The sequence below is a fragment of the Fukomys damarensis genome, unplaced genomic scaffold (assembly GCF_012274545.1).
Source record: "Fukomys damarensis isolate Sample0158 unplaced genomic scaffold, DMR_v1.0_HiC HiC_scaffold_15, whole genome shotgun sequence".
In the NCBI taxonomy this organism is placed as follows: domain Eukaryota; kingdom Metazoa; phylum Chordata; class Mammalia; order Rodentia; family Bathyergidae; genus Fukomys; species Fukomys damarensis.
This window is the reverse complement of record NW_022900927.1, coordinates 64288251-64305814: the sequence shown is the minus strand read 5'-3', so window position 1 is coordinate 64305814 and position 17564 is coordinate 64288251. Positions and strand designations below refer to the sequence as shown.

The 17564-nt window shown below is 53.8% G+C and overlaps 1 protein-coding gene across 1 annotated transcript in view; it reads left to right on the top strand.

The window, feature by feature from the left end:
• The window catches only part of Nuak1 (NUAK family kinase 1), a 47001-nt gene that overhangs the window by 25928 nt on the left and 3509 nt on the right, over window positions 1-17564 (top strand). Inside the window, exons 3-7 of the mRNA XM_033763507.1 lie at window positions 3398-3549; window positions 4714-4779; window positions 13676-13795; window positions 16100-16232; window positions 17227-17560. Coding sequence (XP_033619398.1) covers window positions 3398-3549; window positions 4714-4779; window positions 13676-13795; window positions 16100-16232; window positions 17227-17560 — 805 coding nt within the window. The remainder of the gene's footprint in view (window positions 1-3397; window positions 3550-4713; window positions 4780-13675; window positions 13796-16099; window positions 16233-17226; window positions 17561-17564) is intronic.

Sequence of the window (17564 nt, the reverse complement as noted above, 5' to 3'; positions counted from 1 at the left end):
AGAATTGGACCGTCAAAGAGAACAGCTGATGAAATTCAGGATTAATTTGGAGAATAGCTATTGCTATAGCAACCAATCCCCACTGTCCTTTGAACTGGAAAATAAACAGAAAACCAGAGAAGTAATTCAAGTTGGTGTCCCTTCTGTTGAAGAAAAAGGCGAGAGTGTGGATATTTTAGGATTTGTCTAAATAATAGTAAACTTGGTGAAGCAAAACCCAAGTCATTTTGGGTGCTGTCCTCTCTAGGAACCTTTTCGGGCCAGTACAGGCTCATCTCACGGTCCCAGGTTGTCTGGGTGCTGAAGGAGACAGCCTGAGTCTTCTCACAAGTGGACTGGATACACGGACATAACCCAGCCACACAAGGAAGGGTCTCTAGCAGGGGGACAGGCAGGCCTCTCCTGCGGGACCAGCTCAGCATGTTTTCACACATGCGCCGCTGAGCTGTGAAGCCAGGCACAGGAGAGTAGGGCACGTGGTCTGTTGTTGTAACATGCGGAAGCTCATCTGTGCTTTTAGCTCATATTCAACACATTCACCACAGACAGTGGCTTGTTTATACCCCTGGGGAGGTGGTTAGTGACAGAAAGAGGACATGGCAAGGGGGTTCCCAGTGCCACTGCTCAGTAGGTACTTCACAGACCGGGCTGCCTTTCTCAGAACCGGGCTGTGCGCCACAAGAGCCTGGCCCAGAGCCCTGGGCCACCTCAGGCCAAGCCAAGTTGCTCTTCGGGGCGTGAAGTTTCCCTGTAGGCCTGGCACGGCAAGGGCCACCATTCTTGCCATTCTGGAGCCACCGGGCTTCTGGGTAGAAGTGTCTGGCCAAGAGACGCAGGCTTTCATTTTCCAGAAAGGAAACCCTTCCCAAGTGCTGCAAAATAAGCTTTTGCTTAGTGACTAATAACACAAACACAGACAAGATTTCGGGGCTTATAAATAACCTGTTGTCAGAGCGCCCACGGCGAGCAGCCCATTTTGCCAGAAGAATGGCCAAGAATGTTCCTGCCACCCCCTGATGGTGACCTGAACTGTGGGCGAGCAGCCTTGGGCTCGGGGTGCGAAGCTGGCGTTCTTCAGTGTGATTTCCCTAGGCCCCGCCCTTCACGTTTTAAATCTTGGGCTATTCTGGAAAAAGAACAGGTGATCGCTAGGTCCCTCCCTGCTCCAAAATCCTGTGACTCGGCTCCAAAATCCTGTGACTCGGCAGTAGCCGTGACCCATTAGGCAAGAGTGGTGCTGGCAGGCGGAGGGATCCGAGGGTCTTGTGTTGCCAGAGTGGCCCGAGAGGCAGGTGACGTCACTGGGGGAAGAGTGTCCGTGGGGCACGGGCTGGGATGTGTTGAGGGCCAGCTCCACGAGAACTGTAGCCTCATGTGCCCAGGGGGACAGTGCGTGTGGGCAGTGGGCGAGCTCAGGCCCACACTCCGTCCTCATCCCCGTCCTGCCTGCAACCTCTGCAGCCATGGTGGCTCCCGGCAGCCTGGATGGACCCAGTGTCCCCATCAGCTAGAAGACCCTGCAAGGAGCCCGCTGTGTGGAGCCCTGCGTGCGGAGTGCTTACTTGCGCAGAGCAGGCCCACAGCGCATCTCTCCTGCTAAGAAAGGGCTCCCCAGCTTCGCACACGACACCTGGGCCTCTGGGGTGAAGTGCGCCCTGCTCTGGAAGTCGTGCTTGCATTCAGCTCCTCTCCAGTCTCCATCAGGGCCTGGGCTCCATGGCCCCAAGCACTGCTCTCCGACCGTGGCCTCCATGGTAGGGGAGGCTGAGCATGCCCCTGGGACCCCATCTCATGCGTCCGGTGCTCAGGCTGGGCCTGGTGGACCCTCGGGGTGTGGTTAGGAGGACGGGGGCCCAATCAAGCAGCAGAGCCTGGAGGTCTGGGGGACCAGGCTCTCCAGGGCGATGGAGGACGGCTCAGCGTTCTCTGTACATCTTACCTGGCGGTGGCCGGGCCACCCTTTGTCCCAGGGTGTCTTTGGGGCCCCAGGATAGGCAAACTGCAGAGTTTGGCTCTCAGTCTAGGCGCAGTCGTGGCAGAGGAAATGGATGGGTAGCCCAGAACACGTGGGCACCATTTGAAAGCACCACGAGGCATCTGTGGCCAAGTACAGGAGAGGCAGAAGGCAGGCGGGTTTGGGTGCAGTTTGTTTCCCTCTCAGGCAGAGCGGCAGGGATGAAAAGGCAGAGAGAAGGATGAATGGCAGTGTGTGTCGCATAAACAATTGTGAGAGGGCTGGGGATTTGGCTCAGTGGTTCTGCCGCTTGCCTCGCAAGTGCAAGGACCTGAGTTTGGTTCCCTCCCCCGCAAAAAAATCAATGTGAGAAATGGCATGTAGTTCTGCCCTAGTGGGCATTGGGGGAGCTCAGGAGGTGCAGGCAGGGAGACACAGGCCCTTCAGGGAGGTCTTTGGTGCCCCACAGTTTTATACCATCTCCCTTGGGAGGGATGTTATCACTTATTTTGTCTTTGCCCAAGGGACATTTATGTCAGAACTCCAAGAGCTCCACTGGCCAGTGGAGTGGTGTCTGTTAGTTGCTCCTGCATCACTGGCCACAGCACCTGACACCCAGAGCCCAGAGAAAGAGAGGGTTCTTTAGTTCACAGTTTCCAGTGGGTTCAGCCCATGGTCACTGGTCCAAGGTGGGAACATCATGGCGGAAGGGCTGGGCGGAGAGAAGCTGCTTGGGTCATGGCAGCTGGGGAACAGAGCAGGGCACAGGGCCAGGGAATGAGTGGCCAGGACCAGACAGAGACCTCAAGGCCACACCTTTGTGACCCACCCATCTGTAGTGAGAAGCATGCTCTGCCAATCCCTGGGGCAGGTCCCTGACTGCCACCAGGTACTTCTGGGGACCAGAGCCTGTCCTCCCCTGGGCCTTCTCTTTTCTGCCCTGCGTCGGGCTTAGGATGTCTGCCGGGGACTCTAAGTCGAGTCACTGCTGAGAGTTTTGGGGTTAAGGAGAGAGAGGCATTGACAAGTGCTGGAGCCAGCGATGTCCACAGTAGTGGGAAGGCCGGGTGACCACCTCGGGGCACAGCAGTCCTGGCGGAGCAACAGCCATCTTGGCGGCATGTGGCTGATGGGGAGTGGTTGTGCTCAGTGTCCACTCTGGTGTCCCAGGAGGGTCTGGCAGCTGGGGGCTCGAGGCGGGGGTCTTGACCGCACTTCCTCAGCATCACCACGGCTTGTCCAGGAGCCACGGTGTGGCTGCCACTGTCCCCTGGCTGGGCAGCCGCCCGAGTCCCCTGCTGTTGAGCGTGGCCCATGCCCTGAACCCACGGTAGCTGTGGCCTCCCCACCAGCTCACTCTGCGCCATCCCCACTGTCCCCCCGCCCGCCACCGCACTGGAGCTTGGTAGATAAACGGGTCTGTCTGTTGCTTCTTCCCCTCAGTGTTTGAGAACACAGATAAGATTGTGATCATCATGGAGTACGCCAGCAAGGGCGAGCTGTACGATTACATCAGCGAGCGGAGACGCCTCAGCGAGAGGGAGACCCGGCACTTCTTCCGCCAGATCGTGTCTGCTGTGCATTACTGCCACAAGGTACGGCCGCCTGGCCGCCAGGGTCCCGCAACTCAGCGATGCTTTCTCTGTTCATGATGCAGGAGGACTGACAAACGAGGGGGAAGAAAGTCACCACGATTCAGGTCCCAGGCCCCACCCATGAGCAGTGCCCGTCCTCTCTTTGGGGACAGCATTTTGTGACATGTCTGGGGTCCCTGGAAAGCCCTCACAATGTTTTCATTATTGGGAATTCGTGAACGTTGGATTCAGTATGAATCTCCCATCTCCCTGTGAAAGCTGGGAAGGGAACAGTGCCTCCCAAATGTTCAAACCAAACCGGAGCAGGTACCTGCTGTGCCGGCTCTGCGTCAGGAGACTCGGTGGTGTGCGTGTCTGATACAAAACGCCTCTCCGGGGCTCCGATTAGGAGAAGAGTTGTCATCTCTGCAGGCAGCGCTTTGGAGAGGTTAGGAACTGTCAGCCAGAGGAAAATAAACAGTAAAGTCGGGCTGTGAACATGGCAGTGCTCGGAGGAGCTCAGGGCAGACGTGCTGCATGCCGGTGAAGCTCAGAACCTGCTCCCTGCCCTTTGCTCATGCAGCCCTAGACAGCCAGCTCTTTGGGCTCACTGCTCTTCCCACCCCCAGTCAGATAGGGAAAGGAAGTGTGCAGGCCGCTGGTTGAGGAGGAAGCTCCTCCGCGCTCTGCTTGTCCTGGGGCTCAGCCCCCAGCCTGGCCGAGTCCTACTTTGTCAGGCAGATGGCTCTGTGTCACCTCCCTTCTGCCCTGGGTCTTGTGGAGCTGGGGGGGTGGTTTCAGAATCAGGGTGGATTGGGCCATGGAGGACTGGACAGGCAGAGTCTGTGTGCCTCAGTGGGGCGTGGCCCTTCCCTGTGATCCCTGCAGATGGACCTGGTCTGCTGCGGCCCTCACATGGCGGAGTTGGAATTACATTCCACCAAAGAAGTCCCATGCAGTCCCTGGGGCTCTGGCGGGGAACGGATCCCGGTCCTTTTTTCCCCTAACCACACAGCAAGTGACCAGTGTGCTCCTGTCTCTGGTCACCAGCTGGGGAGCTCACGACGGCAAAGGCTAAAGGGTGGAGGCGGGTGCCTTCCTCCCCTGCAGACGTTCTGCCTCTCAGCCACCTGCTCCTCTCCCCTCCCACCGCATCCACTGAGACTCCCTGTCCTCCCCCTGCAGAACGGTGTGGTCCACCGGGACTTGAAGCTGGAGAATATCCTGCTCGATGACAACTGCAACATCAAGGTGAGCTCTTGGCCTGAGACTGGCGCGCAGTGCCGAGCCGGGCACAGCTGGGAGGGAGGCAGCAGCTTCCGGAGTGGCTCCTGTGGGGGTTCTCAGTTCCATTCAGATGAAATCCAACAAGCAGTCACCGGGTCCCTGTTGTGTCCCTGACCCGGAGGTGGTGGGGCTGCAGGTCCCGCCCCAGAAGCCCAGTCCGAAATCCTCACCAGAAGTCTTCACCATCTCACACATTTCATGGGGATTTCACATCCTGTTTGCTTAATTTCCCCGTGAGTGACATCTCCATGACAGCTGGGTAACAGGCGCAGAAGAGCTGAGCAGTTCTCCCAGGGCCGCTGCACAGCAGTGGGTAGTGCGGTCGGGACTGAACCCCACCGCCCCAAGCTTGCGTCATCATACTGGACTTGTTGGCAGGGCCCATATTTTATTTGTTGTTTATTTATTTATTTTTGTAGTACTGGCTTTTGCACTGAGCTACATCCCCAGCCCTTTAAAAAAAATTTTTAAAACAAATTTTAAGACAGGGTCGTGTTGTATCGCTAAGTTGTCCAGGCTGGGCTTGATCCTCCTGCCTCAGCCTCCCAGAGTGCTGGATGACAGGTGTCATGGCTGGCTTCTAAATGACCTTGGAGTTAGAGCTCTACCCCTGGCCACTTTGCTCTCTTCCCCATGTAGCCTCCTTCCTCTCCTGGCTGTCCCAGCCCTGAGGGCAGCCCTGAGGCTCGAGCCTGGTGGAAGGGGTACTGTTTGCTGTTGGGAAGTAGCACAGTGGGGCTTACTTTTGGGCCAGTGTTATTGCTGGCTGATGCTGGAGCTGGAGAAAGCTCTCCTGGCCGACAGGGGAGACTCCCAGTGTCCCTTTGATCACATCTGCAAAATAAGTAAATTCGGTTTAAAAATAAGCTCGGCACACTGCGTGGGCCTCGTGATGAAATGGGCTCAGTGCTCCCAGCTCCACGGGAAGCCTCTCACTGACCTCTCGTGATGTTAGTGGCCTGTCCCCAGGCCTGGACAAAGCCTGGGAACGATCCTGCCCTTTCCTCTCTGTGGTGGCTGCTGCGAGTCGGAGGCTGGTATGGAGAGCCCTGCCTTGCCCGGGATGATGGGGTCCTCTGGTGTTGGGGTTCTGTCTGTGGACCACGTGGCAGCCACACCAGCCCCAGCATCCTCTGAGAGGCCCCTGGAAACCATGCCCCTATGGCCCGTCATCCCGGAGAAGGGCTGAGCGCACTCACGTATTTCTACCTACTCCAGGGAGTAAGGACGCGACTTGGTTTGAGCCATTCTGCCTAGGAGCAGGAAGTGAAGTCTCAGTTCTCTCCCTTTCTGGCTGAGAAGGTGGATTGTTCCAGAAGGGGTATAAAGAAAGGTTCTGGGCTCCCTGACTAACAGCTGTTTGACATTCAGAAAGCCTTGAAGCCCTGTTTCCTCCGTTGTACAACTCCCCGGCTTGCATCGGGGTCTATGAGATGTCCTGTACATTCAGTTTTAGAAGCTGTGAGCACTGGGTACCAGTGGGTTGAAGTGGAGGGCTGTGGCTTTGGAGCTTTTCAGCCTGGCCCTCACTGCCACCCTGCCTCCTACTGACTGCAAATTTGAGGTAAATTATTCACCAGTCTCAGCCTTAGTTACCTTACCTGTCAGTTAGGGCTGCCACTTTCTGTCTTGGGTTTAGTTTCTATTGGTTTCTTCTTTTCTGAATGAGTATTTTCTAAGCAGTGCTGTGTAGCTGTGCCCAGTGCCAGGGCATCAGTATGGTGACAGTATACGCAGAGCGATTAGCTCTTCCGGGGTACTGCACCAGGAGCCTGCTTTAGTGCCGGCCCTAGGAGAGGGAATCGAGCCACAAGCCAGCTGCCCTGGGTGCTGGGGAGGGGCGGGCAGGCCCTGCCTGGAGGATCGGGTCCTGGCCTTCTAAGGGTGTGTGTCATGCATCGACCTCGGTGACTTTCCCTCCAGATTCTGCCTGCCACCTGCCCCTGGCGCGCTCAGAACTGAATGCAGTCTTTACAAGGCCTGGAATGTGAGCTCAGCCAGGGATTAGGTTCCATGGTACAGGGTGACCTCGTGTCCCATGATGTAGTCCCAGAAGCGATAAGGCGCATAGCTTCCTGCCGAGTCATACAGTTCCCCAGTGGAGGGGTAGAATTCTGAAAGCCATTGTGCAGGGACAGTGGGGCCTGCTGGGGAGCAGCTCATCTGCATAAGCCTCCCTTCCCAGATCTGTGCGGAATTATGCAGCAAATGGCCCAGGGAGAGGAGCTTAGAGGTGAGGGTTGGGCACACCTTGGTCTTTCCTTAGGACTTTTGCTGGCATCTCACACATGCACGTGCACGTGTGTCCCAAACAGGAATTAAGGCTTCCCATTTTTTAAGTCACTTATTCTTCCTGTACTTGGTCAAGGAACCCTCCTAAGACCTGAGAATCGTAGAGCTTGAAAGAACTTTACCGATCATTTTCCAACCCCGTATTTAAGTGATTGCACCCTGAAGGTCTGAGCTGAGCGCCAGGGTCACAAAGGGAGCCTGAGGTCTTCGTGCCTGATTCCAGCAAGCGTGTCACACAGCCCGTCTCCCGTGGACTCTGAAGAGTGTGTGGCTTGCTGTGAAGGATTGTCGCTCGGGGAGAGGAGCTCACACGTCTGACTTCCGGGGCAGATGCCCCTCATCTCACACCCACTTCCGAGGCTCTTTCACACGTGTTTCAGCTGGTGCCGATCTGTCTTCTGGCTGTGTCCTCATCTCCTCCCACGTGGCTTCTTGCCGGGGTGCATTTAGAACAGGCGCTGGCTGATGAAGGTAGCAGCCACAGGGCCGCAGCTGGACACTGTGTTCCCAAGGGCCCAGACCTGGGCCGGGCCAGGAGCGCTGCCAGCTGAGCCCCTCTGGGTGCTCGGCTGCTCCTGGTTTAGCTTGCCCCAGTCACTGCTGTGGCGGCGTGAGCCGTGTAGCTCGCGCCCGTCTCCTCCCTTCCCTGCCTGATGTGGATTTGCACAGTGCACATCTGGCATCTGGAAACCACTCATCTGGCCACTGCGAGAGGGCGTGGTTTCTAAAAATATCCACCCTTCTGGTCACAGGCAGAAAGAATGAGAGCAATGCACAGCTTCGGGTTGCATTCCTGCTGGTGGAAGAAGCAAGCACGGAAATAGCACCCAGCACAGCATTAATTTGCAATTAATAAAGCTGGGCCAGGCCCACTTCCACTCTGGGAGCTCGGAATGCCGACAATTCCCATCGACAGCTCCTGCACAGACGCCACCCGGCTGAGGCCGGGTCAGCCGACCTCCCGGCAGAGCTGGGGCAGAGGGACCTGGGGAGGTGGTGGAGTGAGCCTCTGCTCACAGGAGAGAGGCTCTGGGACAGGGCTCCGGTTGGGTTGTGAGTGTGAGAACCTTGTGTTCCTGCCTGAATCAGCTGGCCTGTCCATTTTTCTGTGCACTGTGTGTGCACACATGTGTATATCTGCATCTGTGTCCGCACGCAGAATGGAGGGAGCCCTGTGGGCTCAGGCTTCCAGTTGGGGGGCAGCAATGCATGAACACAAGGTGTAAATGTCGGTGAAGCTCCCTCCCTCATCAGGTGAGGCCGGGGCGTCGCTAGTCGGGGCCGTGTGGCCCCTTGATGGGACTTGAACTCCTCAAGTCCGTCAGGCTTTTCCTGGGCTCTTGAGCATGCGTAGCTCCGTCTGTCCCCCTCGCCCGTTCCACCTCTCCTTGCTTGTCCCTCTTTGGGGCTCCCTCAGTGCCTCTCCTTCCAGGAAGTCTTCCCTCTCCCTGTCCCTTGTGGAACTGGTGTGCAGGAAGCCGTGGGCCTCCAGAAGCCTCCAGGGGCAGCGGTGATAGAGCTGGGCTCGGGGGATGCACAGGAAAGCAATGCGAGGGAGCCCTGCAAGGGAAGGAAGCCGTGGGGGTGAGCTTCCATCTTTGGAGACCACAGCTGCCCCTCGCTGCCCCTCTGCTCCGTCCAGGAGCACAGCAGCAACTGTCAAGCGAGGCCAGAGAACTGCAGGCCACAAAGGGGGCGGGACAGTCTGCCCTGCCAGTCACAGCGAGCCCGTTCCTCCTCAGCCCCTTCACCGCCAGGCTGAGCTGCTTGGCCACCTCGTGCCTCAGTCTCCCCATCCGCAAAGTGGAAGTGATGACGGGTGCTCCTCCCCGTGCTGCGAGAGCCCAGTCTGCTGCTCCCCGTGCTGCCCGTGGCTCGCCATACCTGCGCGCCTGTTTTGTACACATGTGACGGGGCTTCCTGGTGGTGAGCGCTGTGAGTTCGAATTCACTTGCCTGACAGCGCGGGGTCCTCTCCACACCTGGGACCGACTCTGTCACGAGTACCTTCCGAGGATGGGGAACCAAGTCACCTGGCAGGTCCTGTGGTTGGCCTGGTCAGACGAGGCCAGACCAGCCCCGGCTTCTCGTGGCTTCGAAGTCTCCCATCTGCTCTGCACTGTGCTCCGTCCTGGCCGGGCCCACAGCTGTCGTCATCAGCTCCCTCTTCGGCCGTTAAGGCTGGCGAGGTATTGCTTCCTTTTTTCCAAACCAGATGAGCTGTTTTCACAGTAATCTGAGATGAATCCTTTTTTTTATGGTGGTAAAACACACACAGGCTGACGTAAACCTGCCCTATCGAGGTGTGCGTATTCGTTGGTGGCAGGATTTCTGGAGAACCCGAACCCTCACCCTGGTTGGGCCCGGACTTCCCCTCCCCAGTCCCCTGCAACCTCCCTTCTGCGTCTCTGTGCATCTGTCCCCTCTGAGGACCTCGCGCAGATGGGATCAGACAGCGTGTGTCTTTTCCTGTCTGGTTTATTTCACTTACTGCACCACATTCAAGGTTCCTTGGGGTGTAATGAGGTTAATCCTTTTGAAATGTGAATGATTGCCTCCTAATTTGTCTTTTTGACTGTGACTTCCATTTAGCAAGGCAATCTCTAGGAAGGATTGCTAGTGACAGCAGCTCCCCATGAAGGACGGGCTTTCCAGGGTCCAGGCCAGCAGAGCAGCCCCGTGGGGTGGGGCGCAGCTCGGTTCTGTAACAAGGTGGGGCTGGGGAGCCACCCCGAACCTGGGAGACACGAGGAGCCCCTCTCTGAAAACTGAAAGGTAGATATCTCTGAGGGCTTATTCACATGGAAACCAATTCTAAGATGTGATTATTTTTGTTATGATGCTTAAATTCACTTTCCAAAATTTTAATTTTTAATTTTTCCTTCACTTACGGTTGGGTTTTGCTTTTTCTTGTTCCCCCTGCTACTTGATGTAATATTTTTGTTTAGTTCAAGCCGCTTAATAAAGTGATGGTGATTGGAAAAAGCAGCCCTAAGTAATGACTTCAAGTGGAAATCAGTGTCCCTTATGTGAATAGAAGGTAAGCTCAGAATAAATATGATGGGAGCCAAGTAGCACCGCTCAGTCCGTGTGTGACGCTGGCTGCCTGTGCTCTCCGTCAGTGTGGAGACACCGTGGGCCCCGCGGCCAGCGAGACCTGCTCCTCACTCCATTCTGAGCGCTGAGAGAATCCAGGAAGGATCGTGCTTTTCGTTTTGTGATTTACAATTATTTAATTCTTTGCTATTCCTTCGCTGCCAAGAGTCTCTGGTGTTGGAGTAAAGTCTGTTGTTCAGGGGTCTTGGAAACATCACCTGCCTGGATGTAGAAATGTGAGGCGAGTACTGCTGTGGCTCCAGTTCCGTGCCAGTGACTGCTGGAGCCTCTCATGTGCTTTATGTCCTCAGTCTTCACCACAGCACAGTTGGGTACGTGCTTTTCGGACCCCCATTGGATTGGGGAAACAGGCTCTGATTGGCTTTGTGGCCAGTGGCCATCGTCTTCTCGCTGGTAGTTGACAGAAGCTCCGGGTGGCATTGGATCTTTGCGCTGATCCCACTCTGAGCGGCCGAGGGCTTGAGAACTTGGAGTGGATGAATACTGCATTTCTGTTCCAGAGCCCAGAACATGGGCTAATCTGCGTTTCTATTCATCTTGTGTCGGCAGCAGTGACAGCTTCACAGAGAGAGGCTGATAAGCATCAATCAATCTGGGGGCCCAGAGCAGCCAGAACAAAAACACGTATCTCAGGCTGGCTGTGCGTGCAGCGAGCCAGGTGCCAGGCTGGGCCAGGGGTGCCAGTGTGTGCGTGCGCCCTACAGCGTGTGCTCTCCCCCGTCCCTGCCCCAGACGCACTCAGTCTGAGGTCTGTGCAGCAGCAGCCAGAGATAGGCTGAAGCCGGGGGACGCCCTGCGATCCTCTTCCGGGTGGGGGGCCGGGCTCAGTGTGTGAGGATGAGGCTGGTGTGCACAGTGCGAGTCCCCTGCGGGGCATAGCGTGCGGGCCCAGCCTGGAGAGACATAGGTGTGAACATCACTGCCTAACAGTTCCCGTCCCTTAGCCTCTGGTTCTTCTTTCGTTAAGTGGGGCTTCTAAAAATGGGCGTCCGATACCCAAAACAATGAAGTCGACCTGGTGCAGGTGTTCTCAGATGCGCAGTTCAGTAGCGTGGGATACACGTTCCCATTGGTGCCCAGACGCAGCTTTGCTAGGATTAAGTTGAAGAATGCAGGTAATCGGAACTTACGCAATGAGTAGTAATGAAGCGAATGGCTGTTATTTCATCCTCTATTCACTGTCTTGTGCTTTGCACAATGTCATGGCTGTTCTAATGATGGGGTGGCTGGAGGGCAGGTGCTGAGCAGCAGAGGATACAAAGATGGGGGGATGTGGGTCCTGCCTGCTGCCCAGGGACCCAGAGTCTGTAGGGAAGGCAACTATGTGCATGCATGGTGTGTATGGATGTGTGCAAGTCTGCAGTGTGCACCTGTGCCTCGTGTATGAGCACACACACATAGAAAGCTGCTGAGGTGAAGGACAATAAGGTGAAACTCCAAGAAACCAACAAGAGAAGGGCAGGAAGAGGCTCAGGTGCTGGTGGGAGGGTGGGGGTCATTCCCACGGATCTTGCAGATTATGAAGCACATTTACACTCATGGCCTTAGCTTTTTTGTTTTTTATTACCCTCATAGTAGTCTTGTGAGCCAGAGCTGACTAGGGACCATGGATTCCCATTCTCTGATGAGTAAACAGAGGCTCAGAGTTGCTGAGCTGCCCGTGGCAGAGTGTGGGTGAGATACAGTGACTCGGCCCTCTGTGTGCATCTTATCCCTGGTCACACACAGGGAAAGGATGACTGCTCGGTGTGAGAGTAGTGTCCTTTCATAGCTAGCATCTTCCATGGTGATACGCGGGGCTCTGTGAATGCACTGTGATTTGGGGTAACCACAGAGGGATGACTTTTAAATGCATTGTTACACAGGGACTCCTTATCTGAGGCTTCACTCTCCAGTGTCAGTTACCTGCGGTACTGCACAGCCCAAGTGAATTGTACAGACAGTTCCAGAAAGACACGGCTCATCTGTTCTAAACTCTGCACCTTTCTGCAAAGTGTGATGAGCCCTTGTGACCCCTCCGACTCACTGGGGAAGCAGACCATCTCTGCACAGCGTATCCACACTGTATATGCTTCTAGCCCATCCGTCACTCAGAGACCATCCCATTTATCAGTTTCCGTATGACAGTGCTGGTGTTCAGATGACCCTTCTTTTACTTAACCGTGGCCTCAAAGTGAAAGAGTTGTGATGTTGGCATTTAATTTTTTACAGTATGTTGTTCTAATTGTTTTATTTTCTTTTGGTACCGGGGATTGAACTCGGGTCCTTGCGCTTGCAAGGCAGGCCACCGAACCACTGAGCTAAATCCCCAGTCCCCTAATTTTTTTATTTTCTTGTTGGAGATTATTGTTAATCTCATGCTGTGCCTAATTTATAAATAAAACTTTAATCAGAGATATGGTGCATAGAAAAAACCCCCCACAGAATGATGGGGTTCATACGCTCCCAGGTCTTAGGCACCCACGGGGCCAGATAAGGGGGCTCTGTACACTGTCCTGTTCATCAGAAACACCAGGCTGGTGATTTTGTGGACATGCTTCCTTTTTAAAAAGGTTTATTTCTATTAGTATATGTGTGCAGTACATAATAGTGACATTTATTGTGGGGAGTCGGTACATATCTCAGTTCTTTTTAGTCCTCCACACTCTCCATCTGTTGGTTCCCTTCCCCTTTACAAAAGATGTATCCCCCTGTTTCCTATTATCTTTTATCTTGCTCTTTATTTATATTTTGGGTTTTTCATGTAAGAGAAACCATGTGAAATTAAGTCTGTGGGTCTGATTTATTTCACTTAATATTTTAGTATCAAGTTGCACCCGTTTTCCTATAGATGTCTCAAGTTTATCCTTGCTTACGCCAGAAAAGTACTTTATTATGTATAAATTTCACATTTCCTGTATCCTTTCATCTGTTGATGGACATACAGGCTGCTTCCCAGATTGAGCAATTGTGAATTGTGCTGCTGTAAACCCGGGTGTGAATTATCGCTGTAGTGTGATGTCTTTAACTCTTTGAGAAGATACTAGAAGGGGAGTAGCTGAGTTGAGTGGAGTTTCTAGTTTTCGTTTTTTGGGGACTTTCCTACTTCTGTCCTTAGAGGTTGTACTAGTTTACGTTCCCACCAACAACGTAGAAGGGTTCCTTTCTTCCCCAGCCTTGTCAGCCTCTGTTAGTCTTTGGTTTCTTGATGAAGGCCACTCTGTGGAATTTCACAGGGTGAGCCTCATCCGAAGTGTCAGTAGAGTGTTAAGTTGGGCATGCAGCCTGCAGGTCTGGTAAAGGATGCTGTGGATGGTGGGGGAAACACTGGCCCTGCTGTGTTGAGTGGTCCACTGAAGAAACCGCAGGACTGGAGAGAAGTTGGTGACCTAAGTGCCTTCCCTCTCTGTAGTACGAGTGGTTTCATTGCAGATTCTAACAGTTCAGTGCTTGGGTCTTGCTTCTCTTTGTAGATTGCTGACTTTGGGCTTTCCAACCTGTACCAGAAGGACAAGTTCTTGCAAACATTTTGTGGGAGTCCACTCTATGCATCCCCTGAAATCGTCAACGGGAGGCCTTACCGAGGGCCTGAGGTGAGCGGGCTGCCTGCGGTGTGTAGGGAGAGGAGCTGGCGTAGAAGACGGGGGGACAAGAACCAGATCTAGGAAATCCTTAAACAACAACAACAACCCCCAAAAAACAAAAACCTAAAGGAAGCAAAGAAAACTTGTCTTCATGTGATTATAAAAGCAATAATATACACACCTTAAGGACATTTGGAAAATCTAGAAAAACCCTAGGGAGAAATGAAGTTACCTGCAGTCCCACAAAGAGACAAGCACTGAATATTTTTGTGACTTTGAGACTTTTCCAACGTAGATATCTACACTTCAGAAATAATTGAGAGTACAAAAGTAATTGGGACCATCTAAAAGTAATTGAGATCAAATTAACAAAGGGCAAGATATCTATACTGCAGTACACATACGTGTGTATATTTTGCCTTCTATGAACCTATTATATTGTGGTATCTCCCAATTATTAGTAAAACATGATTTGCAATGACAATGCAATGTCTGATTGTATGAATATATTATAATATATTCAATAATATTTCTAGATTTGGACTGAATTCAGGTTTTCCCTATTATATGAACACAAAACTAGAGGAAAGTCACCAACTCTTTAGGTATTGTAGATAAAGCTTTTTTGGTTTTGGAGGTAAATGTATGAGGTCACAGGCTGGCAGTCTGTGATCTGGCCACTGAACATGCTTTACTTGGCCACATTTGTCTTTGTAAAAAAATTGAACAGACATTAAATAATTGGTGGATTTCACAGAAAAGTCTGGTTTCCGATTTCTCTTTAAAACTCAAAAGCCCTTGCAGTGTTGGGCCTGCATTTCAACGTGGCAGCATTTGGCCTGGGTAGTTGTCTGCCCAAAGTTGGGGGAAGGCACTCTACAGTTTATGTCTGAGCCCAACCCTTCACATTCTGTCTCAGTTCTTTTTTTGTGTGTTCTTTTCTTGCTTGTTTCTGCCTGGTTTTTGTAAGATTTGAGTTTGCAGCCCCTGATCGATTTGAACAAGTTACAGGAAGGACTGAGTTCTTGCATTAGGAAGGAAGGGCCCGCATCCCAGTCGCACATCTACCCACTACCCCTCTGGAGAAACCGTTTAGCTGCCTTGTGCCTCATCCACATGTCACACAGAGCTGGAAATCATCCAGGCTTTGTTGTTTACAGAATGAGGAGAGAAACCCAGAGTACAAGTACTGTAAAGAGCAAAATAAAAGAGAGATGGTAGGTGTCTTAGTTACTTTTCTTGTTGCTGGGACAAAATACCTGACATCCACAGTTAAAGGATGAAACATTTGTTTTAGTTCAAGTCTCTAGCGGTTTCAGTCCACAGTCGGCTGGCTCCAAGGCACGGGAGCATGGCAGGGAGGCCTGGCAGAGAGAAACAGTCCATGGCAGAACAGGCAGGAGGCTGCAAGCACTGAGCCTCCCTTTCCTTTTTGTCCCATCTGGACTACAAGCCTATTGGGTGGTGCCATCCGATATCCACATTATTATGGGTACCTTCCCATCATCCACACCCAGCACTGTGCTAAACCCATCGGTGGATTAACTTAGTACCACGCACCCTTAATACCAGTATCACACACCCTGGATCCGGCTATAGGAACACATTATACAAGCCGTAACAGTAGGAAAGGGGGAGGCAGACTCTGGAGATGGGAAGGGGACCTGGAAAAGAGGGAAGAAGGGAGAAGAGGCAGTGGGCTGGGGACCGAAAGTGACCGAGAAGCCATAGGTACATCTCAGTTACCAAGATGATTACAGTTACTATGTATTGCCAATATATTTTACTAATTAAAAACCCTGACATCCTAAAATGCAAACAAGAAAGGAGAGAGGTGGCTTTAGCTAACTCAGCTTCCTGTGTGTTACATATCGAACACATATGCAAATACAGTTAATCACAAGAAAGGAGTAGATGAGTAAAATACATTTTCAAAATGCAATAGAACAAAATATATGTAGAAACAGTAATGACTAGTATGTCTTAAAAGCTTAAAGTTTGGCAATAGAATGAAATCAAGGAAATATTGAGCTGAATATGTTGTCAGTTTTATAAAACCATCATTTTTAAAAAGTGAAGACACAGTGTTCTTACAGAAAATACTTAAAGACCTGTGTGTAGATGTGTGTGCGATGAGAGAGGAGGAGGGAGGAGATAACCTGCGTGGGACGGTTTCTGGATAGACTGGGTCTGCTGCAGCCCCGCCAGCACTGCTGTCAAGGTCATCTGCAGTCACTGTCTGCCCGGTGTGAGGTGCAGCTCCTGGGGCTGGGAGTGGTTCTCAGCTCCTCTGTTCCTGTCCTCCTGCTGCAGGTGGACAGCTGGGCGCTGGGTGTGTTGCTTTACACCCTGGTTTACGGAACGATGCCCTTTGACGGGTTTGATCACAAAAACCTCATCCGGCAGATCAGCAGCGGAGAGTACCGGGAGCCCACGCAGCCCTCAGGTGGGTGCCCCGGGGTGTGGGCGGGGAGGCTGGCCGGTCACCTGCCCTGGCTCTGCCTTGCCAGGGAATACATGGGTGGCTGCGCTGGAGGGCAGGTGTCTAAGTTAACGGATGGTGAAAGTAGCAGACATCGTTGTGAATCCTCAGAATTCCCCCTGGCTTCAAACACACTCATCCCCTCATCCCACCTTCGGGACGGTTGCTGAGTCCTCTTTCCTGAGTGTTTTACGAGGTGTGATAAAAAATATGACGAATGCTGCTTCCGAGAGTGACGAAAAGGCAGCTCGTCACACCTGCAGGTGTCCGCATCCGCTTTTTTCCCCGGATCTGGTCCTGGAGACTGCTGGCTCCTCCCCAAGTCAAAAGGAGCACCAGAGGGGAGAGTTGGAGTCAGTTCAGGACACCGAGGCGGCCAGGATGGCTGCTTTGGTGGCAGCTTCCTGGGATAGAACTCAAGCCTGATGGGGGCTCGGTCTTGGTTTGATCCTAAGAGTGGGGGTCTCCACAGCACCCCCCTGCGCCTCTCCCCTAACTCCCTGGCTGCTGACGTTCACAGGGAGAATCTCCAGGAAGCGCAAGGTGTAAGTGGCGGAGTAGCTGATACAGATCGGCTCTCTGCATGTGGCTCAGGGCATCAGGGAAGAAGGGCGCTCATCGGGCCTGACTCCAGGGCCCGGGCCGAGACCAAGGCCTCGGGCTGTCCCTGCCCGGTGTTGGATGAGCACCACACCTGGACAGGTGAGCTCCTGTGCACTCTGCCTGCCGCCGTGCACCATGCTCATCCGAGCCGTCCTAGGAGGGGCACAGGGAGCGTGGTGGTCAGTACGCGCTGCTCGTCTGGGCCCCGAGGAGCTGCCGGGCCACGGGTGCTGACCTTGTGCCCTCTGTGGGGCTGGGCAGACCCGGCCTGGCCTTCGGGAGCTCCCTGCCGGGGTCCCCAGGGGGACGGGACGCTCTCCACTCAGTGCTTGACTCTTTCTGTCTCTGTTCCCAGACGCCCGCGGGCTCATTCGGTGGATGCTGATGGTGAACCCCGACCGCAGAGCCACCATCGAGGACGTCGCCAACCACTGGTGGGTGAACTGGGGCTACAAGGGCAGCGCCTGTGACTGCGACTCCGAGTCCCCGCTCCTGGCGCGCATCATCGACTGGCATCACCGGTCTGCGGGGCTGCAGGCGGAGGCGGAGGCCAAGGCGAGGGGCCTGGCCCAGCCGGGGTCCCCCGAGGCCCTGCTGGAGCGGCAGCGCTCGCTGAAGAAGTCCAAGAAGGAGGGCGGCTTCGTCCAGGCCGGGCAGGACGCGGGGGCCGAGGATGGGCCCAAGCTGGGGCCC